Source organism: Chionomys nivalis, chromosome 3 (assembly GCF_950005125.1).
Source record: "Chionomys nivalis chromosome 3, mChiNiv1.1, whole genome shotgun sequence".
Classification (NCBI taxonomy): domain Eukaryota; kingdom Metazoa; phylum Chordata; class Mammalia; order Rodentia; family Cricetidae; genus Chionomys; species Chionomys nivalis.
In genome coordinates, this window is record NC_080088.1 from 62,781,753 (window position 1) to 62,805,855 (window position 24,103).

The window sequence follows — 24,103 nt, forward strand, 5'->3', positions numbered from 1 at the left end:
TTTTTCGAGACAGGGTTTCTCTGTGGTTTTGGAGCCTGTCCTGGAACTAGCTCTTGTAGACCAGGCTGGTCTCGAACTCACAGAGATCCGCCTGCCTCTGCCTCCCAAGTGCTGGGATTAAAGGCGTGCGCCACCACGGCCCGGCTTCCAAAAGTGATTATTTTACTAGTTGACTACTTCTTTCACTTGTTTGCAAAAGTAGAATTAGCAAAAAAAAAAAAAAAAAAAAAAAAGTAGAATTAGCAGTTCAAAAGTCATTATCAATAAAAATTAAGTACAGTTAACTTTATATAAGGTGCCAAATTTTTTAAAAGACTTTATTAATTTAATCTTCACAATGTTAAGTCTTTCAAAATTTGTTAAAAAGGAATTTTTTAACTACTATTTAACTAATTAACATACAATATGTAAATAAATTAATTCAAGTCCAAATAAGCTCTCTTAAAAGTAGAGGGAAAACCTGGGCTGCAGTGCACTTGCCTGGAATGAATAAGGACATGAGCCTGACTCTCAGCACCAGGGAAACAGTGCACTATACTCCCCAGCATTTCCAGCATATGGCAAAGGGAACCAAGGAGAACTGTGGTAAACAGACTGAAATCCAAACATGAATTCTTTTGTCCTAAGCTGAAAACTGAAAATTAAGGTAAAATCTTTCCATGCTACCCAACACCTTTTTTTTTCTGGGGGCGGGGAGGGTAATTTTTGGCGTAGAGTTAATTGCTCTTTGGAAAGAAGTCAGTTTTGGACACAGTGGAATGCAGCTGTTCTCTACGTTTCCTTTCTATAACATATATGTTAATGGCCTAACTAGTTTTATGTAGTCTTTTACAGCATTGCTTTTCATTTTGTTATTTTATGTGCAGGAGTACATGTAGACAAATTTAACCCAAACAAACTTATGCAATCAATTCTAAAACATTAACCTAGCCGGGCGGTGGTGGCGCACGCCTTTAATCCCAGCACTCGGGAGGCAGAGGCAGGCGGATCTCTGTGAGTTCGAGACCAGCCTGGTCTACAGAGCTAGTTCCAGGACAGGCTCCAAAACCACAGAGAAACCCTGTCTCGAAAAAACCAAAAAAAAAAAAAAAAAAACCTAAAACATTAACCTAAATTTTTTGCCTTTCTTTATACCATTATTAATTCAAAGGGTCACATAATCTAAACTATTAAAATAATATCCTAACTTTTGAAAGACAAGTCTGAAAGTCACTCATGGAAATGTTTTTACTGATTTGTATTGAATTTTTCTATAGTAAATTCAAGTCAGTCACAGTAAAAAAAAAAAAAAACAACAACAACTAAAAGTCTGCATACATAAATGATTAAGTGACGTCACAATTGTAAGTAAACCTCACCTGACGTAGAGGGATCGCTTCTGGCTAGTTCGGAGAGAACCCGACCCTGAACTAATGCTACTGCTCATCAGCTGTTCCCGTAAGTCATGGATTTTAGCTTCAAAACGACTGTACTCTGATGGGAAAAAAAGAAATAAACTAAGAACAAATTTCTTAAAGGTAAAATGTAAACTATATAAAGTGTCTTTAAAACTGACCTAATGACCTAAAAACTCTAAAATTAGTTAGGTCATTAACTTCTTTTTTTTTTTTAAATTGTTTTTATTGAGCTATATATTTTTCTTCATTCCCCTCCCTTTCACCCTTTCCCATGGTCCCCATGATCCCAATTTACTCAGGAGAGCTTGTCTTTTTCTACTTCCCATGTGGATGAGATTCATGTATGTCTCTCTTAGGGTCCTCTTTGTTGTGTAGGTCCTCTGGGATTATGAATCGTAGGCTGTTTTTTCTTTGCTTTAGGTCTAAAAGTCTCTTATGAGTGAGTACATATGATATTTGTCTTTCTGGGTCTGGGTTACTTCACTCAATATGTTTTCTAGATGCATCCATTTGCCTTCTGATTTTAAAATGTCATTGTTTTTTTCTGCTTTGTAGTACTCCACTGTGTAAATGTACCTCCATTCTTCAATAGAGGGGGGGCATTTAGGTTGTTTCCAGGTTCTGGCTATGACAAACAATGCTGCTATGAACATAGTTGAGCACATGTCCTTGTGGTACAAGTGAGCATCGTTTGGGTACACACCCCAAAGTGGTATTGCTGGGTCCTGAGGAAGGTTGTTTCCTCATTTTCTGAGAAATAACCACACTGACATCCAAAGTGACTGTACCAGTTTGCACACCCACCAGCAATGGAGGAGTGTTTCCTTTTCCCCACATCCTCTCTAGCATAAGCTGTAAATGTTTTTGATTTTGGCCATTCTTACAGGTATAATATGGAATCTCAGAGTTGTTTTGATTTTCATTTCTCTGATGGCTAAGGATGTTGAGCATTTCCTTAAGTATCTTTCAGCCATTTTAGATTCCTCTGTTTAGATATGTACCCCATTTTTTTTATTAGATTATTTGCTCTTTTGATGTAGGTCACATGTAAGTATAAAGTATGTCTACAAGTTTAAAACAGTAGTAAGGGTCTAACTCTACCAGAAATTAGAACTGGCTAGTGGAGGATGTTTTTGTTCAAATCATATTTGATCCACTAAAAGAAAACTCCACAAATTAAATAACACTAGCAGTTTTCATTACCTTTTAATTTAGGTGTAAAATTTAAAAAGCAGGACTTGAATATTCCAGTTTTCAATTAAAAATAGAAATCTACAATAATTAATGTTAGATACTTTGATTGCTGCAATTTTCCATGAGAGAAAAACTCTCAAATACAGAACTTGTGCAAAGTTAGTAATAATAGAAAAATATACCCGAACCAGATAGTAGAACTAAATTTAACTAGTTTATAACTTTTAAATGATCACCAAAATAAGAAAGGTAATCAGAAGTAACATTCATAAAATTAAAAAATTTCAATTTTTTGAAGCATTTTAAACCATAGTATAATTCATAATCTTATGAATCAGAATAATGTCTTCACAAGGGCACGCCAGAAGACACACTCTTGAAATGAACAGCTGATGTTACACGAGCACTTACAGAGCAGTACTGGGATCTGCAGAGAGCAGTAAACAACTCAATTCCCTGGCACTGTCAACCTGGTCAAAGCCTCTGCTCAGTCAGAACATTACTGCAATCTTTTTCTTTTCTTTTTTTTTTATTTTATTTTTTATTTTTTTTATTTTTTTAAAACCCCAACAAAAAAATTTATTGGTTCACTGCTATCAAGTACACATAATAGGTAATGGTGATTTCTTTTTTTTTTCTTGCTGATTTTTTTATTAATTAATTAATTTAATTATTAAAGATTTCTGCCTCTTCCCCGCCACCACCTCACATTCCCTCCCCCTCCCCCAATCAAGTCTTCCTTCCTCCTCAGCCCAAAGAGCAAGCAGGTTTCTCTGCCCTGTGGGAGGTCCAAGGACCACCCACCTCCATCCAGGTCTATTAAGGTGAGCATCCAAACTACCTGGGCTCCCACAAAGCCATTACATGCAATAGGATCAAGAACCCATTGCCATTGTTCTTCAGTTCTCAGTAGTCCTCATTGTCCATTATGTTCAGCGAGACCGGTTGAGAAAGTATGGAATATATACATATTAGAGTACTACTCAGCAGTAAAAAACAATGACTTCTTGAATTTTGCATACAAATGGACGGAAATTGAAAACACTATCCTGAGTGAGGTAAGCCAGACCCAAAAAGAGGAACATGGGATGTACTCACTCATATTTGGTTTCTAGCCATAAATAAAGGACATTGAGACTATAATTCGTGACTCTAGAGAAGCTAAATAAGAAGGTGAACCCAAAGAAAAACATATAAGCATCCCCCTGAATATTAACCTTCATCAGGCGATGAAAGAAGACAGAGACAGAGACCAACATTGGAGCACTGGACTGAAGTCTCACGATCCAAAGGAGGAGCAGGAGAGTGAGCACGAGCAAGGAACTCAGGACGGCGAGGGGTGCACCCACACACTGAGGCAATGGGGATGATCTATCGGGAACTCACCAAGGCCAGCTGGCCGGGGACTGCAATCTTTTTCTGACCCTGAAAAGTATCCTCTGCTGCGTCCACACAGGCTGAGGCTGGGCAGCTCTAGCAGTAAAGTCACAGATGAGGACTTCCGATGCCCTTGTATAATCTACCTAGATTTCATCTATCTTGTTACGACATTTGCTGATTTTACTGTCTTTGACCACTTGATGAGGGAGGGCCGCCTGATGGTCACTTCCCCTTCCAAGTGAGTTCTTCAAACTGAATACATCTCTTACTTTTTAAATTAAAGAAAAAAAACTATTTATTTGGTGTGTTGGGGGAAGGTATACATATTTCATGGATCCTGTGTAGGGATCATTTGACATCTTGTGGAAATTGGTTCTCTACTGTGTGGATTTGGGACTGAACTCAGGTCATCAGGCTTGGTCACAGTGCCTTTACTTGCTCAATAATCTTACTAGCCTATCAAGCAACTCACAGTAGTAAAGACTCACGATATCCTAACTTAGTAGTTTACACGTAGTATCATATCACTAATTTGAAGCAGAAACTGTTAATTTGGCCAGTGTGTCTTGTTCCAAGTTGGATTTGGGACTCATCATTGCTTGAGTCTTTTACTTTTTGGCAAAGGGTATCACAAAATAACACAGCATTTTCCCTGCCTGAGTCTGGGAGCCAGCCATCTGTCCAAACAGCCTCAGTTTTTAATGAGGTATTCCTCATTAGAAGGCAAAACCTAGGGACTATGCATGCTCATTGCTACTAGGGTGTGATTGGGCCAGGACCCTCAGTGGTATTATGTATAACAAATATGGATATTTGTATATGCATATAAAGATGTTTATGACTATATTTGTTATGTATATTTACATAACCTGAAAATTGAGCTCATACCAAATTTTTGAACTCTAACCCAACATTACAGAGTTAATATTTAGCTCTTTCCTTTCTGTGTAATTCGTAAAAATCATGGGTAATAAATACTGGCTAACCACGTGTACTCACTTTATGAAGTTTCTGTACATAACCAAGCATCTGCTCCTTCAGGAGCCACTATTTTCCTGGTTGTGCTGACTACTCACACCAGGATGTAACCTGACAGGAAGTCCTTCTGGTGGGTTACGCTCAATGGACAATGATAACACTTCTTATGCTCTTGGCTCCAAAACTTGCCTATTCTGAGCTCAATTTTCAGGTTTCTCTATGGAGAAACACTATGAGCGGCAAGTACATCTATTCAATATGGGGTATGTGCTAGACTTAGGTAAAAGTCAATGGGCATTAAAAAAAAAAATCAAGACTTTATGTGTTCTGTTCCACTGTAACAATCCTTCCTGTTAGCAGAAAGTTCTTATGAATGTATTAAATTGAAATTTCAAACATTTACTTTCTAAAGGATTTTTTAAATAAAAAATTAAATCAAAATATAAATACATCACTTCTGCCTTCCTTTTCCTCCCTCTACCCCTCTAACATCCTCCTTCCTTTCACTCTCTAACCAACGGCTTCCTTTTATTACTATTGTCACATACACAATACATAAACGAACAAGTACAAACTGCCAACTATGAATGTTACATAAACACATTTATTTTCCTTTGAAAACATTGCCATTGAATATTTTCAGCTTTTCTCTATCTTTGTTTTATTTTGTTTACTTTTATATAAATTCCTCACTGAATTTATGCAATGTCTGTTTTTTTTTTTTTTTTTTTTTTTTTAGCTTATATTAATCTCTATCATGGTTCTTCTACTCTGTAGTTTTCTTTCAAAGTGAATGCATAAACTGCTATGGAAGCTGAGGTTAAACTTCACATCATATGTTATCTGTTGATGAGTTTTGCCGCTACTTTCTGCTGTTTATTAACACCTTCATATGAATGGTCAGGTTAGCTAACTTTAAAACTATATATTACTCTTGAGTTCAATTTTGCTGGACTAGGAAAATAAAAGTAAATATAATAACATCGGGTAATTATATTTCTTCTAGATGCTAAATTATAGACTATTTAATGCCTAAATTATAAATTATTTAATGTAGTTTCTTCAGCCACATCATTTTTTCCTTCCTCATCATGTTGTTTATGAATATCAACAAGCATGCTACTGTGTATTCTTCTGGGTGTTCAAACTGGTCAATTCCCTGAGGTTTTACTAGTTAACCGGTAATGTTGATGCCTACTAGAGTTTTACACATGTTTACTATAGTATTACCTCAAATTTTCCATTATTACTTTCTTCCCTTAGGAATCTAGTCAAATTATTTCATGATGCTTTATTATCTAGAAACAAAGTGTACCATAAACTCCATTATTCTATTTTAAATACTAGAAAAATATCATAAACTTGGTTAATAAGTATAATCTAACTCAAAAGAAAAAACTGAGTAACTTTATTTTCTTTGGCAGCATTACTATTTTTACTTATGGTCTTTATTAATCTTTCAAATAAATGAATTAGTAAAAACAATATTAATATGTGTTAAGTTGGAAGTCAAATTAAAAAGAAACTTGAAAATTAATCCAAATAATGGTTCAATCACAAAGCAGTTGGCAGAGGAAGTGTTCTCAATCTTAATGAAAAAATACTTCTGGCCTGGAAAATAAGTTGGTTTAGACTGGACAAATACTGGATTAGCAAATTAAAACAAACATAAAAGAGTTAAGGTTATAAATGAAACATTATTAAGGGCTGGGAATGTAGCTCAAATGGCAGGTGCTTGCCTAAATGAATAAAGCCTGTGTCTTGATCCTCAGCATAGTATAAAAACAGGCATGGTGACTTTCAACCATAATTCTAGTATCTGGGAGGTAGGAAGGCAGGAGGAGCAGTTCAAGGTTATCCTTAGTTACACTGAGTTCAATAACAGCCAAGGCTACATGAAAGCCTGTCTCAAAAAAGAAAAAAAAAAGTTAAAAAAAGTAAACATTGCCAAGAGGAAGAACTTAAAATAATGGAAATAACTAAAATGTACAATTGTTATAGGTAACAAGGACTGTGTTACCTTCAGGTCGATATTGTGCAACGATAGTGACAGCTTGGCCTGCATTTTTTAATGCTGCTGCTGCTTGTTCATGACTCGCAGCTCTGAGATCAACACTGTTTACCTATAAAGAAAATCAAATATTAATGTAAGAAATCAATGGTCTGTTATGTGGGTAGGTACAGATTAGCTGCATTACCTTTATTATTTAAATACAATGTACAGTAAAAAATACATGATTATTTTAAACAATTTGATTCACTAAAAATACTTTATCAGTAAGAAAAGAAAGTCAAACATAAAAGGATTTCAGAAGGCTGGCTACCCAGCTAATAATATGGTATCAGGATGATTTCTAACTGGTTTTCCTCTGTAGAACCAACCATGCATTTCTTGGATAAAGTCCTCTTGGCTACAATGCATGACTGTATGTTTCTAGATCCACTCTATTTCTTTGTGGAGGGTCCCAACATCTATATTCACAAACGTAGCTTTCTTGTTCTGTTTGACTAAGTCCAGCCTCACAGACTGAGTTAGGAAAAAGTTACATTTCTTTTGATTTGCTGGAATTTCTTACTTTTTTTGAAGTTTCTCAGAGAAACTGCCTACATTAGTGCCTTTGATTTCTCTTTCTTGCTCCACATATGTAATCCACATACTATAAAAATATATTTATATTGGTACTGGAATCAAAACTATGACTTTGTGAATGTCAAATACATGCTCCACCACAAAATTATAATCCAAGCCTTTGATTAGTGATTTAGTGTCTGTCTTTCCTTGCTACAGATCTCTTAAAATTTATTTTTGGTTTATATCTTTCCTAAATTTATGAAAAGTGATATATGTACCAAATATCTATGTGTGTGTGTGTGTGTGTGTATGTTTAGTAACCACTTTTGTTTTAAAGTGTATTTTCTTATTATTTGTGCTTTTGATTTTTATCTAATGATGTACTTAAATGTTTGTCCTGGAGTTTTTATGTTGTGTTCAATTTTGAAGATCGTTTTGCACATTTTCCTCTTGGTCCTAAATATCTTTCTATTTTATTTTCATGGCATTTCCTCAGAGAGGACTCTGAGCATTTACACGTCAGTGTCACTGATGTACACTGCCAAACAGTGCTGATCCAGGGGAGTCTTGTACTCTCTGGAGTGGTCTGGACTGTGCGGTTGGGCTGTGCTGCTGCCCCAACACATTTTGGCAACATAGTATGTCAGTGACCCACATAAGCTGGTCTCACACGGGCAACTTAAAATTCTCTACTTTTGCTCTGAGTTTTTCACACCAAAGCCTATGCCAACTGAAAATGTACTTTGACTGAAGGTGTGAAGTGAAGGTCCTAAGCTAATTTTATTTTCCCAACTAGCTTAACACCAATTTGTCCTTATCACACTATAACTTATTTTTAAAAAGACCAAACTACTGTATCTCTTCACAAATGTAAAATAAAATAAAACAAAAGCCCCTATGACTAATTAAGATGGAGGCATCTGACAATCATACACTCACGAAACTACTTAAAGAACATCCACTATCCAGCCCCAAGAGTTCTACTTGGCACTTAAAAACAAAAACAAAAAACCTTTTTATTGATTCTTTGTGAATTTCATATCACGCACCCCAATTCTACTCATCTCCCTGTGTCTCCATAATGTCCCTCTGCCCTTGCATCCCCCCCCCGAGAAAACAAAAAGTAAATGTAATAAAAGACAAAAAATTAAAGTGTCCAAAAGTGACAAGAGGACACCAATGGTCGCTCTCATTCTTGACAGTAGTGAGGGAGGAGGAATAGATGGAAATAGGAAGATACCAGTAAGGAAAACTTTACTCAGCATCTTATGGTTTCTTGTAGACTGGGGAAACATAAAATTTCTAGGAAGTCACAAGGCAAGTCTATGCCCAACCTGTCAACCTCATTACCATGGATCTTGACTGAGTATTCAGATAAATGTTTGGGCACTGAAACATAAGCATTAAGAAAGATCTAATCATTCCTGAATTGTAGAGGGTATTCCCAAATATAACAGTAGCTGTGGTAGTTTGAATGCAACTGGCCCGCATAACCTCATAGGGAGAGGCACTATTAGTAGGTGTGGCCTTGTTGGAGGAAGTGTGTGTCTATATGGGAGCAGGCTTTGAAGTTTCCTGTATTCAGGTTATTGCCCAGTGTCTCAGTCGACTTCCTGTTGCCTGCAAGCCAAGATGTAGCCAGCACCTCATCTGTCTGCACTCCATCATGCTCCCTGCCATGATGATAATGAACTAAACCTCTAAAATTGTTAAATGAGCCTTCTCAATTAAATGTCTTCCTTATAAGAGTTGTCATGGTTATGGTGTTTCTTTACAACAATAAAAAACCAAACTAAGACAGAAGCCTACTAAATTTAGCTCATAATAATACTTAAAGCAGTTAAAATACTAAAAATTGACACTGAAGAAGCTTCACGGTGTTGAAAATTAACAGGAACTCTTTACTTTCAGTTGCTCAGGGAAAAAAGTGTACCAAGACAGGTGAAACAAAGCCCTCCAGGTCAGTGCAGACAGAAGATAGAATGAGAAACAAATATTCCCAAGGTAGAGAAAAAAAAGGTACGTTCAGAGAACACAAAGAACTACAGCACTCCAAGAAGTGGGCAGTTGAGTTGTAAAGCAGTTTGGGATGGTGTCAGTTCAGCTGTAAAACATGAGAATTTTCAGTGCTCAGAAAATGCTTACTTGATCCTACTCTTAAAAACCAAACAAAAGCCAGCAAAACAAAACAACCGAGCAAAAACTCCCACCAAATTAAACTGAAGCTATAACAAAATACAGTACAACTACAGATTATGTTCATACAACTTGATTCTGGCAGCCTAAGATACGAAGCACTCCCTAGTCCTAGGATTAATCCCTGCCATTCAAATTACTCTCTTACAGAATAATAACATATAGGATTCACTTCATACTTTAAAACAATTCTGGATATTAAATTATTTAGAAAGGGAGAACAAGAGAGGGGGACAAGAGAGGGGGGACAGGAGGAGAGATCCCTTTGGTTCCCACCCACAGTTTGCATGCCCACCCCTCCCTGCTAATAAGAGAGAGGAGGGGGGAGGGAAGGTCAGAGCACAACTTGCTACAGCTGGTTCTCTCTTTTCACCTTGTGGGCCCAGAAACTGAACTCAGGTCATCAGGCTTAATAGCAAGTGTCTTTCATCTTGTGTGTCCTATTTCATTTATTATTTTATCCAAAATGTCTCATGATAGTTTAGATTATAAGACAAGCAAAGATGGAAGAAAATGTAACTTATCAAGACAGAGAGAAGTTAGGTGAGTGTGGAGCCACATGCCTGTCATCTCAGTACTTAGGAAGGCAAAGGGTATCCATGAGTTGCTGGCCACGCTAGACGACACTATAGAAAACAGAAGGCCAACTAGGGTTTTAATGAGAACCTGTTACTAAAAATGATTATTATTATGATAAAAATGTTAACAGCTGTAGAGACAGATGATGTTGATGATGAGTTTGCAGACTTTGAGCAAAGGCATAAAAACTATCAAAAATGAACAAATTGAATTGCTAGGAAAAAAATTACCAGATTTTATTTGAAAAACTTAGCAGTATAGTAAAATTAGCTAAAGAAAAATAGGAAACTTGAACATAAGTCAAAACAAGTTTCCAAGCTGAAATGTAAAGACAGGAAAAGAAGAACACGAGGAAAGACAGACTCTATCATCACCTGTGTAATAGTATCACACAGTCTAACAAAGACATGGGTATTCTGAAGAGATACTGACCGAGGAACTTCCAAAACTGATGTGAGATGGCAAAAAAGGTAACAGCACTTGCCATGTAAGCTTGTTAACCTGAATTTGATATCCTGAGTCCACAGAGGAAGAAAGCTGACTTAAGAAGACTGTCCTTTGACCTCAACCCACAGCATGCGTGCTCAACACCACTCATACCCAATAATTTAAAAAAAGTGCTGAAACTTCCCGAATTTTGCGTGCAAATGGATGGAAATAGAAAACACTATCCTGAGTGAGGTATCCCAGACCCAAAAAGAGGAACATGGGATGTACTCACTCATAATCGGTTTCTAGCCATAAATAAAAGACATTAAGCATATAATGTATGATCCTATAGAAGTTAAATAAGAAAGTGAACCCAAAGAAAATCATATAGTCATCCGCATGGAGAGGGGGAAGTAGACAAGATTGCAGGGCAAAAACTGGGAACTTGCGGGTGAGGTGGCATGGGGCAAAGGGGAAATGGGATGAGAAATATGAGAAGGGGAGGATGGGAGGAGCTCGGGGGATTGGAATGGTTGGGATATAGGAAGGATGGATACGGGAGCAGCGAAGTATATATCCTATCTAAGGGAGCCATCTTAGGGTTGGCAAGAGACTTGACTCTTGAGGGGTTCGCAGGTGTCCAGGAATATGTCCCCAGCTGGTACCTTGGGCAACTAAGGAGAGGGAACCTGAAATGACCCTATCCTATACTGATGAATATCTTGCATATCACCTTAGAACCTTCATCTGGCGATGGATCGAGGTAGAGACAGAGTCTCAATCTGGAGCAACGGTCTGAGCTCTTAAGGTCCAAATGAGGAGCAGAAGGAGGGAGAACATGAGCAAAAAATCAGGACCACGAGGGATGCACCCACCGTGACAGTGGAACTGATTTATTGGGAGCCCACCAAGGCCAGCTGGTCTGGGACTGAATAAGCATGGGTTGATTCCGGACTCTCTGAGCATGGCGGTCAATGAAGACTGATGAGAAGCCAAGGACAATGGCACTAGGTTTCGATCCTAATACATGAACTGGCTTTGTGGGAGCTTAGACTGTTTGGACGCTCACCTTTCTGGACGTAGATAGAAGGACCTTGGTCTTCCCGCAGGGCAGGGAATTTGGACTGCTCTTCAGTATCAAGAGGGAGGGGAAATGGAGTGGGGGGAGGAGAAGAGGAGTGGGGATAGGGGGAGGGAAGTGGGGGGAGGGGGCAATATTTGGGAGGAGGGGAGGGAAATGGGAAACGGGGAGCAGGTGGAAATTTTAATTAAAAAAGAATAAAAAAAAAATAAAAAAAAATAAATAAAAAAGAATCTGACGCAGTCATTTCCTTCCCTTATGTGAGGACAAGAAACAAACAGTAGAGGGGATAACTAAGCTGCAGGTGAATATGCATTTTTATGAACAATTTGATTTGGCAATTGGAGTTTTCATTTATAACAACTTCTTAATACAGTGGACCAACAATCCTTTGTAATTAAAGGTGTCCTTTTCTCCCCCGGTAGTTGGTAAGGAAAGTGGGGATTCACTTCCCATTTCTTGGGTATTTCAGTTTTCTGATTATTTTGAAATGGACTGAGTTCCCTGCCTGCCTTGTATGACACCTGCAGCCTGCCTGGAAGACAGCTCCTTCAGCCTGAGCACCCCCTGTCCTCTGGTGACTTGCTTGTTCAGTCTGCCTGCCCTTACAGTCTACTTAGTGTTTCTTTAAGGAGACCTGTATCTGAATTTCATAAAAAATGTGACTTTGATTTTGTTGTTAATGTTTTGTTTTGTTTTAATGTAATCTCTATATACCAAGGACAGACCCATCAAGTGCTAAGCTTGGCTGAATAATTTTTATTCTTCGCCATTCTTCAATAAACGTGTTTTTTAAAAAAAAAAAAGTGCTGAAAAAGAAAAAAAATGTTGACAGTTCTATATTCAGTGAAATTATGAGAAATGTAGGTGAATAAAATATATTTAAAGAAATCAGTACTGAAGGAAAAGTTAAAAAAAAAGAATCGAACATTATAGGGTAAAAAAAAAAGCAAAGATATGAGACTAGAATTAACTACTGTTATTCTACCTGGGGATGTAGTTCAGTGGTGGAGCAGATGTGTGGATCTGAGGCCCTAGGTTCAGCCCAAGTGCCACAAATAATGGTAATCATTATATAACAATAAATACCGTTAGATGCAGAAAATGTCAGCTTGGATTAAAAAAAAAACCCAAAAACACCAAATAAGACTGAACTCCACAATGCGTATCAAAAGTATACTTTTAAATTATTTTTAAAATTCATTTTTTAATGATTAACAGCTCACAGCAAAGAAAATAAAACATCTAATTATCATATCCTACCGATATAATACGATCTCCTTTTCTGAGTTCTCCACTGAGATCAGCAGGTCCTCCAGCCAGGATGAAGGAAATAAATATTCCTTCTCCATCTTCACCTCCCACAATGTTGAAACCAAGTCCTGTTGAGCCACGATGAAGAACAACTTTTCTAGGTTCTCTAAAAGTTAAGGAAAAAAATTAAATACCTTAGAGATTTTATGTAAACTTGAACACTCTTCACAGAAGAGCATCTTACTGATGACTCCTGTGAGGGGAGGAGGTTCTCCTGTGGAGCCCTGGCTGACCTTCAACTATCTGGTCTCAAATTCATAGCAATTCTACCTAGTCTCCTGAGTATGAAGATTATAGGCATGTGCTACTAATACCTAACAACACACAAAGCTAAATGGAAAAAACAAAACAAAACAAAGCCCAAATCAGAAACCCAAATGTTATATAAAAGATTTCTTAAAAGCCAGGTGGTGGTGGCGCAAGCCTTCAAGCTCAGCACTCAGGAGGCAGAGGCAGGCGGATCTCTGTGAGTTCAAGGCTGTCTTTTTTTTTTTTTGGATTTTTCGAGACAGGGTTTCTCCGTAGCTTTTGGTTCTTGTCCTGGAACTAGTTCTTGTAGACCAGGCTGGCCTCAAACTCACAGAGATCCACCTGCCTCTGCCTCCAGAGTGCTGGGATTAAAGGCGTGCGCCACCACCGCCCGGCTAGAAACCCTGTCTTGAAAAGAAAATTTTCTCAAAATTACAAGGAAAAAGAGAAATAAAAGAAATCTAATATATAATCTAATTTTATATAAAAGCAAAAAAACAAGACAAAACAAAATCCCAGTGGTAAAATTCAAGCAAACAAAACCAGAATAATAGTAAAAAATAAAATAATATGAAAGTAACAAATAATATATGGATTTGGGAAGAGTTGGGAAGTAGTGAATTTGATCAAAACATCTTATGAATATTCAAGAATAAAAATAGTATTAAAGGTAATATAAAGTAGTATATCTAGTCTATCAAGAGAGTTTGTGTGCACTGTTGCCTGAGAAGTCATCAAGGCCATTATTTCTCAGGTAAACAGAGCAGCTATCTCTTTCGCCCTTCTTTTAGTTGCAAAGCTATGCAACATTCAACTAGTCAGTACAAACTATTCCCTTTTGCTAAGGAGAGGGCTCAACCCTTGTGACCTCCGACAGAGAAAGACCTTAACAGAACACATTCCTGCCCTCCATTCTCATATGACCTACCTGGCCATCAAACAAACATAATGAAGATATTTGGAGGTGAAATCAGAGACCTCATGGGCATTATGGGTTGCCCTGCCAACCTGGAAAACACCCATCCCCAAATCTTTTAGATGAAGTAATTAAGCCTCTTTAACATTTGGGCAAGACTGTATGCACCAGTAGTCCTAGCTGCTTGCAAGGCTCACGTGTGAGGATCTGAGACCACTAGGCATCACAGGCAAAGTCCATCTCCAAACAAGAGCAGCCTTCCTGAATTTTATTATCCAAAATACAAAAGATTTTTTTGTATTCTGAGTGTTCATCACTTTTTTTCAGAGGTCTCACTATGTAGTTCTTATTTGGCCTTGAACTCAAGAGATTTGTCTGCTTCTGCCTCCCAAGTGCTTATAATTAAAGGCTTGCATTACCATGCCCGGCCCTGTTTATTACTTTACAAAATGAATTTTATGATGGATGCATTTACTTTTTTCTACACATCAAAACTCTCTGGACTGTATCTCACCATGGATAATTTTCACAACTGCTGGCAGTTAGAGGTATGCGAAAATCATTCACATCTCTCTTACAGTAAGATCAAGAAAGTGCCAGCAGCAGATCCTTTAAATTTGATGAAATGTAGAATTCCACTTGACAGACATTACTCTTAAGAAGAATTTAGTATATTTGGCATGCATCTAAAAATTTTAATATACTTTTTCTAAAACATAAAAGAAAACAATTGGTTATAATAGCTGTGAGAGTTAACTATTACTTTAAGATGACATAGTGTTGATTCAATCTTCTTACATACTGGTCTACTCAAAAACTGAAATAGTACTTTCTACATATTTATGGTGTTTACAAAGTTATTTTTCATACCAAAGATAGGAAACAAAGCAAAATGTCTAGTACATACATGTGTATATATACCTCTATATAGGAGAAAATATGGACATTAAAGAGAGGTAGAGCAGGACGAGGGGCACATGAGTTTCACGATGGTAGATAGTGGATTCAGGGTGCAGGGCATGAATTCACATGTGTGAATTGTAAATTCATAGAATAATTGTTTTCAAGTTTAACAGTTACTTCTGGAGGAAAAAAATTGTAAGTGTAAATATAATCCACGAATTGGAGTCCAACAGGAACTGTCATTAAACAATGTAAATTAAACCACAGGATACTTCTGGGACTCTCCGAAGCAACTGGCAGTGATGTGAAGTATCTTATTTGCTCACAAAGCTAACACACAAACAAGTTACATATAGTCTCGGAACTCCATCCATATCTATTCCCAAAGTAACTGGCTCACAGCAAGCACTGAACAGACATGTGAATGTCAGTGTTTTCACAGAATTGTTTACAGTAATCAAAAGCTGGAAACAAAGTTTAAGTGGTAACCAATGGATGAATGAATAAACTGTGGTTTGAAAGTGTGAAGAGGCATGGGTGCACACAAGCGCGTGCGTGCGCGTGTGCGCACACACACACACACAGACAACTATTACTTAGAAAGATAAAGAGCTGATATATACTAACCTATGAGTGAACCTTGGAAACTAGACATACTGCTTGGTTCTGCTTACATGAATACACAAGAATCAAATTCATAAGACTGAAAGTAGACTCAAGTTATCAAGAGCTAGGAGTGGTGAGGATTCATCTGTGATGATGAAAATGGTTTTGGAAATGGCTAGTGGTAATAGTGGCACACTGAATATAATGTACCTGAAATATACACTGTGAAAATGACTAAAATTTTAATTTTTATTATATAAATATATTTTATCACACTAAAAATTAATGACATATATTACAAATTATTGAGCTGTACATCTTACTATTGTGTGTGTATGTGGGTATTCATGTGTGCAGGTCAGAGGAAAATCTTGTGTCATTTCTCAGGAATTGTCTACCTTCTAAGCCAGGCTTTCTTACTGGCCTGGACCTGCCAACTGGGTGAAGCTGGTGGGCTAAACAGTCTTAGGGATCTGCCTGCTTCTGCTTCCCCAGTGCTGGGATTGCAAGTGTGCCACCAATCTGGCCTTTTTAAAATATAGGTTTGGGGAATGTGTGTGTCAAACTCAGGTCTTCCGACTAAGCCATTTCCCAGCCCCATCTGTAAACTTGACAAGTGTAAAATTTATGGTATGTGAGTACCTAAATAAAACTAATTAAAATATCTATTTTTTCCTTCAAAACAGAAGGATCTCACTATGTAGCTCTGGCTGTCCTTAAAGTCACTATATGTAGACTTGACTGGCCTCAAAACTCACAGAGAACCACCTCCTTCTGCCTACCAAGTGCTGGGATTAGAGGTGTGCACCATTTACACACCCAGCTCTGACTAAAGAATAATTAACAAAGCTTTATAGCAATTAAATGTATGCTGTGGCATTTCTGAAGGGGAGCTGAGAACGGGTGACAACTTCTCAAGGAACTTTGGTTCCAACTGTGGAGGACTTAAGAGTGTTTGGGCATACTTTCTTATCTGGGTAAGAAGCATAATTATCCATGGGATTGATACAATGTACACCATTTTAAGAAGACCTATTCAGTAACCAACCATCTGATTTTCACATTAGTATGTAAACAGGTAGGTATTCTATGCTAAACAGCCAACAAATACTCTAGAAGATATGAGATATGCAGAGAGGCTGGATGGGACAGGAAGGAAAATGTAAATACAACTTACCCTTTAATTGGCAATATATGTAAATATATTAAAGCTATATTAACCATCAATTTTCCTTCCTTCTAGAAATAGGCACTATTAGCAAATAACAAAAACAGATCAGTTGAGAAGAAATGCTTATAAACAATAAGCATTGACTACTCATTTAAAAAACTAAGAATTCTGGGACATTCTGCAGGATACAACAGATAGTGACTGAACTGCCTTTGAAATTTCCTGCTTCATGGAAATGTCTCTGGATACCACGGGCCTTTAGGCCGATGATGGATGCCCCAATGGTACAGAGGAACTTTGGGTGACTGTCCAGGCAGCGAGATGTCTCTGTGATTTCTAGAGTTTTGTAAGTTGCTTACTCTCATTTACTTAGGTAATATTATATCCTTCTGGAGTCTTTGATGGAGTTGAAGAATAGATAGATAGTTACAGATGTTTTCCTTTGTTATGATAAAAGATAAAATAGATGTAAATATTGTAACTGTAAAAAAAAAAAACCAAAAAAACCCAAGAATTCTATTCTTTTTATTAATTGTCATTACTAGCCCAGCTAAAATGTTTCCAACACTTAACTCAGTAACAAGAAAAACACTTCTATACTAGAGACTTTTCTTTTTAAAGACTTATTATTTTCCTTTTATACATATGAATGCTTGCACAAAAGTATGAAAGTACATGTCATATGTTTGGTGCTCACAGAGGCCAGAAGGTGTCATCAGAACTCCTAGAACTAGAGAGACAAGTGGTTGCAAGTCATCATGTGGGTACTGAGGCTGAGCCTAGATCCTTTGCAACAGAAGCAAATCCTTTCAAAAACTGAGCTGTCTCTCTAGTTCTGAACCCAGTTTCTTTTTCTTTTTGTTGACAGAAACCTTGTCTCGAAAAACAAAAAAACGAAACAAAAAAAAAAAAAAAGAAAATTTGGTCTTTAATTTTTAAAAAAGATTTACTCTTGTTTTAAAATAAATTATTTTATCAATAAATGCTTGATTTATGTATCTATTTTATATACTATATATCCAGAGAAAGGGGCTGTAAAAAGTTTAAGAACTAAATCTACTGTCTGAAGTCTACAGAGAAAGTAACAATTCAAACAAAAAGGTTCAAAGTAAGCAATGATTACAATGATAAAAGTAATAAAAACTAAGATATTACTGAGGACATATATGATGCTAAATGCAACAGTTAATATAAAGTACTTGTAAAAATATACGATGTCTCATGACTTCAATGCGTAATGTGAAAAGGAGTTAAAATATTTTTTTAAGTGAGTTTTTAATATTTATTTATTTATTATGTATACAATACTCTGTCTGCTTGCCTGCCTGAAGAGGGCACCAGATCTCATTACAGATGGTTGTGAGCCACCATGTGGTTGCTGGGAATTGAACTCAGGACCTTTGGAAGAGCAGGCAATGCTCTTAACCACTGAGCCATCTCTCCAGCCCCAAGTAAAATATTTCTATTTCATCAGACTCTTATAGAACTTCCTAGAAATAAACTTTGTGCAGTTACTACTATTAGATGAAAGCCAATTTGGTATCAGAGTATCAACAATATATATCTAGCAATAAAGTCATCACTTGTTCATTTCTGAACACAAACTGCTTACTATAATATTCTATAACATATATTGAAAAAAAAAAACAAAGTTAGCTTAAAGGATGGACCTCTTAGTTTAGTTTTATCTAAGCTAATCTCTTCCTTCTAATAAAAACCAAACCAAACCAAAAAAAGAACCAGAGTTTTGATCTGTAACCCAGCCTTGAGCCTGAACCCACAATCTTCTTGCTTCAGCCTTTTCAGGGCTAGAATACCAGGTGTTTACTAGCATACCAAACTACTGAAGCTAAGTTTTAATGAAACTTACCTCGTCTTAAGACGGTAAAAAGCAGTATTTTAGAAAGGAGTAGAAATTACTTACTAGCCCTAAAAAGTATGGCTCTCTATTGTGGCTAATCAAAATGGTACTTAACAGTTGTAAGAAGATGAATATTAAGTGCCTTACCTAGTAATCTCATCATCTCCAAGAACTGCTTTAGAAATGGGTGAGTATCTGGCTGGTGATGCTGGTGTCTGTCCCAAGTAGGAGGATGGGCTAACATGGTTATCAATAGGCTGAGAAGAAGCTACAAAATAAATTGAGAAATGTATCAAAAATGAAAGATGCCACTTAGTACTTTGATGTGAACTTCATAAAATTAAAGTAGAATTCTTTTTGCTGCTTTGTGTAACAGAATTTAGTAGAGAATATTTGTCAGCTAAGAACAATGTATAAGCTTAGTTTTCAGGTCAAAATTGGTTTTAACATTCAGATCAAAGAAGCTAATTTATTTCACTTGCACTCTTGAGAATATACTACAAAGGAGTTTCATATATGCTGATGTGCAAAATTAAATACAGGAAAGGTTAAAACTGTCACAGAAAGGACTAAAATACAATGTATACTAGTAAAAAATACTATTATTGTTATACGTATAGATAACAATATGTTTGTGCACCATGTGCATGCCTGTTTTCCACAGAGGCCAGAAGAGGGTGGGTGTCAGATCCTCTGGGACTGGAGTTACAGGCTTTGAGCTACCAGTTTCTTAATCACTGAGTCATCTCTGCAGCCCCTTTAATTAAGAAGCCATTTGTAGACTTAAAACAACAACAACAACAAAAAACCACAGACACTCACATATTTATTGTGAATGGAGGCCAGAAGTGTAAATTTTAACTTAAAAAATAGTTAAGAAAAGCCTTATACCAGGTTAAAAACTGTCAACCCAACCTGTACCTGTTTTTAATTATGTCCACAAAGAGTGGAAAGCTGGTAAAAAGCAAAAAATGTAAAGTCATTTGTTGTTTCATTTTTGTAATAGTATCACATACACATTATTCAAGAAAAACTGTAGCAGAGTTATACTGCAACTCCTGAACACACTTTACAAAGACCCAGGCAAGAAACACTTCAGCTATTGTTTACAAAGACACCAACCATCCTTGAATTATCTGAGTCATTGCCAAAATACATAGAAAGCAATAAAGCATTTCAAAACTAGCTGAAAACTAACATTTTTATTATTAACCATTAGTTTTTCCTTTCACCGTCCTACTAAGCATTTTCTAAGATAAAGAACTATGAGGAGTATACAAGTGCAGAAGTCATTAGTTGGAGCAACTACAGTGGCTATGCAGGTAACTTTAAATAATGAAGGGATCTGAATGAAAGACAATGGGAAAAGACTGAACTGTATGGTATAAGGATAAAATAAATATACTGCAAAAAAGCAAGCAGCATCTATATATGTCTCTATATCATCAAAAATTATAACTCGGACATCTACTGTGTCTACATGTACCATGGGTGTGCAGAGCCTAACAGCATTTACTGTGTCTACTTGTACCATGGGTGTGCAGAGCCTAACAGCAATCCTTTTCTCACTAGCTCCTAAGATATTCTTTTAGAGTTGCATCAAAGTACTTCCTACCAATGGTTCTCAACTTTAAAGTCCGAAGTCCTTCCTGGGTGATATATGTTTATTGATTTTTGATCTTCAAGTTTCTTTGCTGTATTATCATGTTTGTATGGAACAAAAATAAAAACTAAACAACAACAGAACAAGTAAACAAGCAGAAAGTGAGAAGATAGAAAAGCATGACCGTTGTAGTGTCAGAAATTACATCGGATATGATTATGAGCTCTGTCATTAGCAACAAGCATACTTTTATTCCTGCACACCGTATTTTGGTCCCCGCTCCCCAGCCCAAGACAGAGCTTTTCTGTGTAGCACCAGTTGTCCTAGAACTCACTCTGTAGACCAGGTCTGCTTCTGCATTCCAATTAAAAGCATGTACCATCAAGGCAGATATACTGATTGTGCCTTTCCAATTCTCTGCAGGTTCATGGACAACTTACATTATATATATATATTTATATTTATATTTATTTTCTTCAGTATTCTTGCCAAAAGGTTTTTTACTGTGTAGTAAACAAACTGTTTGCTAACTCTGATATCTGTTCACCTATATCCTGCCTTTTCGAGGTGGGAGACACCCAGGACAAAAAGCCAGCCAGATGCCAGCCAGCCAGTCAGCCAGAGGTAGTGAAAGTAAAATGTACAGAAGAAAGATAATTAGCCCCAAGGCAAAAGGCAGATAAAGAGAAACAGGTAAATTTAAGTTAAAAGGGCTAGCTAGAAATGTGCCTAAACAAGACTAGACATTCAAAACTACACAGTCTCTGTGTCATCATTTGGGAGCTGGTTGGTGGCTCAAAAAGAAAAAACCTGGTACATACATATTAAAACCTTGTTTCAGAAAAAGTGGCTGTGTATGTTGTTAATATCTATGCTTCATACATAATCTAATTTGCCTTGCCTTAGAAAACTAGCAATACCGAGGCAACTTAAAGTATAAAAGGTAACATGTTAGCAGCAGAAACATTTTTAGAATGTCCACTAAGTTGCCAAGATATTACAAACATTGCTGGATCTGATGTCTCACATTTGTAATCTCAGCACTTGGGAGGCTGAAGCAGGAAGATTGCCATGGATTGAAGGCTAATTCTAGGTTGCTATGTGAGATGCTATCCCCAAAACATCCCCACAGACAACACTAGTATATTGTTTATCCTTAAAAACTATCTCAGGGGCTTAGGAAGGAGATCAGTTAGAAAAGTACTTGTCACATCAGCCTTGGGACCTGAGTTTGAACTTGGAGGTGAGCAGATCCCTGGACTTACTGGGTAGCCAACACAGCCCAATTGGTGAGCCCGATTTCCAATAGGAAAACCCTGTCTCAAACAAAGCAAGGTGGATGGTTCCTGAGGAACAACACCCAAGATTGACATCTGGTCTCCACAAGCACATACATATATGTACACATTCAAAAATATATACTCACACATATATAAAAAAGGATTATCTTTGGGTTTTATTACTCTGCCATTAAAATGTTTGTAATCATAAATTTTTAAAAATAATTGGCTATGCACATTATGGAATACATTTCTGTTTTCAGATAACTTATAACCAATTATCTTATTTCTTAATGTTCTTTTGAAAATTATAAATGATTAATAATTCATGCTTTGTGTTTGCTTAACAATTTAAAATTCTTTGCATTTGACAGTAAGAACCAGAGTGTGCTTTTGTCAGCTAGTAATGACAAGCAGTGAGTACCTTAAAAGTACTTATGAGGTAATGCATGCATTTGGGCAAGTAAAATTTGTAGTCTACGGTTTGATGCTAAGTTTTTACATTCCTCACTAGAAGTAGGGAACAGATAAGCAAGCATTCACATGCTTCCTTCATCACTCTGAAGGTACGTGGCCTGAGCCCGACTGCCTTTGCTTATACATCCTCCATGTCACCACACAGCCAGAGTGCCCACTGCTGTCTTTGCTCAGACATATTCAGACAGGAACATTCCTGCAAGTTTGACTTGGTAATTATATGATACTTCATTTATGAATGTGCTGCTCATGGGCAGTGGGTGTCACCGGAGCCCTCACTGTAGATGGAGAAAGAGATGTTCAAGTGGGGTAAAGACGCGAGACTTGGTCTAGTTCTTGTTTGTTGTGGCGTTTCACTGACTGCTGGCATTTGTCGGTCAACAACTCTGTATTTCTAAGGGAAATATGAAGCAATTAATTGTGCTTATCATATTTCTAAGTGCCCCTTTTGTCCTTAGTTATCCTAATGTAACAGAAAAAAAACGATACACATAAAATAATTTTTTGTGTCATATTCAAAGCTTTCAAAATGACCAGACAGGTCATTTTGTTTCATTTATTTGTCAAAGTAGCTAATTCCAAGTTAAGGAAATTTTGATGCAGGCTGACAATATTCTTGTATTTTGTTTTAGATTGTAAGCTTAATGATAGGAAACTGTATCAATGATTTTGCAGCAACTATTGTTGTATACCTTTGTTGCTTAATAAATGTCCATAATTATTCAAAAAAGAATCATAATCTGTTTAATAAATAGTGCTTGATCACCGGAATATCTGTTTGAAACAAATGTATTACCTATAAAAATTAAAACAAAACATATTAGGCTTAGATTTTACAGAAAAAAAACCAGAAGGCTTTTAAGTTCCCTAAAATGACTGTAGGATGGGAAATGATCTCAATGAGTTCTGAAAGAATGAATCATGAAAAAAAAATGCTCTAGGGATGGTGTGAGCAGCAGCTGCCACAGCAACGAGAGCAGTGCTCAGGTCGCTTCATGACATGCAACAGAAGGCTTTTTGATTCTTACAAGGAAGGTCTCAAGTCTGATATACAAGATGAAACAGATGTCACAAGAAATGCTGCCTACACTGTGGCTTGTGAAGACTGTATGCATGTGGTAGAGGGGAGAAACAGGAACTCTGTGTATGGTGGCAGTAATGATGTGGTTATCGGCATGTAACAAACATTCCAGGAGGGAAACATAGAATTGAAGGAATTCAGGATAAAGCACTGAACACTTCACATGATGGCATAGCCTGTGGGCCAGAGGCCAAACTTGATTTCTTGCCTCCAGTAATCAAACTTTGTACTTCAGTTGCTGATATAAAGATTAGATTATTTTACTAGTCATCTTCAAGATAAAAATGAATACAAGGTTTTGGAGAGTCAGCCAGATTTGATGAATAATTTGGTGTTCCATCCCAATTTAGGCCATAAAATTCCAAGTTTAAATGATGACCACAGTTGCAGGGTTTGGAAGCAAAAGCAGAGAGGCCACTTTTTCCTTCATTCTTCTCACGAGTATGGCATATCCAGGATGCTAAGTGATGGTTGTAAAGAAGTATGAAACAATCTGGCTATTTTGTCTCTTCAGTCAAACAGATCACTGCTTAAAGTATACTTTAGAATTGGTGCTGTTGCAGGAAATCACTGGGTAATGGGCATTTTACTAAGTCCTGTTCACACGGAGCAAGCAATTAGTGAAAATTTGTTTGCAGTCACCTGTTGTCCTAGTAAAGCGATAGGTCAGTTTCAAATGCATCACTGAGGGCAAGCTCAGCTTACCCCCACTGGTTCTGTAGCTGTTGGAGCCGTTCTTTCCTACTATGTGCAGTATTAGGCTATCACAAGTGGTTGCTTTGGGTGACCAAACCATAAAATGAAAATTTCTCTGTAATTATTGATCCTGTACTTTG

The 24,103-nt window shown here is 37.0% G+C and overlaps 1 protein-coding gene across 21 annotated transcripts in view; it reads right to left on the reverse strand.

Annotated features, from left to right (window-relative positions):
* Dlg1 (discs large MAGUK scaffold protein 1) overlaps positions 1-24,103 on the reverse strand; it is a 197,447-nt gene that overhangs the window by 37,430 nt on the left and 135,914 nt on the right. For all 21 annotated transcript variants that reach the window (XM_057764321.1, XM_057764320.1, XM_057764319.1 and 18 more), the window contains 4 exons: positions 18,974-19,094; positions 13,070-13,226; positions 6,970-7,072; positions 1,359-1,473 (listed from right to left, as the gene is read on the reverse strand). In XM_057764321.1, coding sequence (XP_057620304.1) covers positions 1,359-1,473; positions 6,970-7,072; positions 13,070-13,226; positions 18,974-19,094 — 496 coding nt within the window. The remainder of the gene's footprint in view (positions 1-1,358; positions 1,474-6,969; positions 7,073-13,069; positions 13,227-18,973; positions 19,095-24,103) is intronic.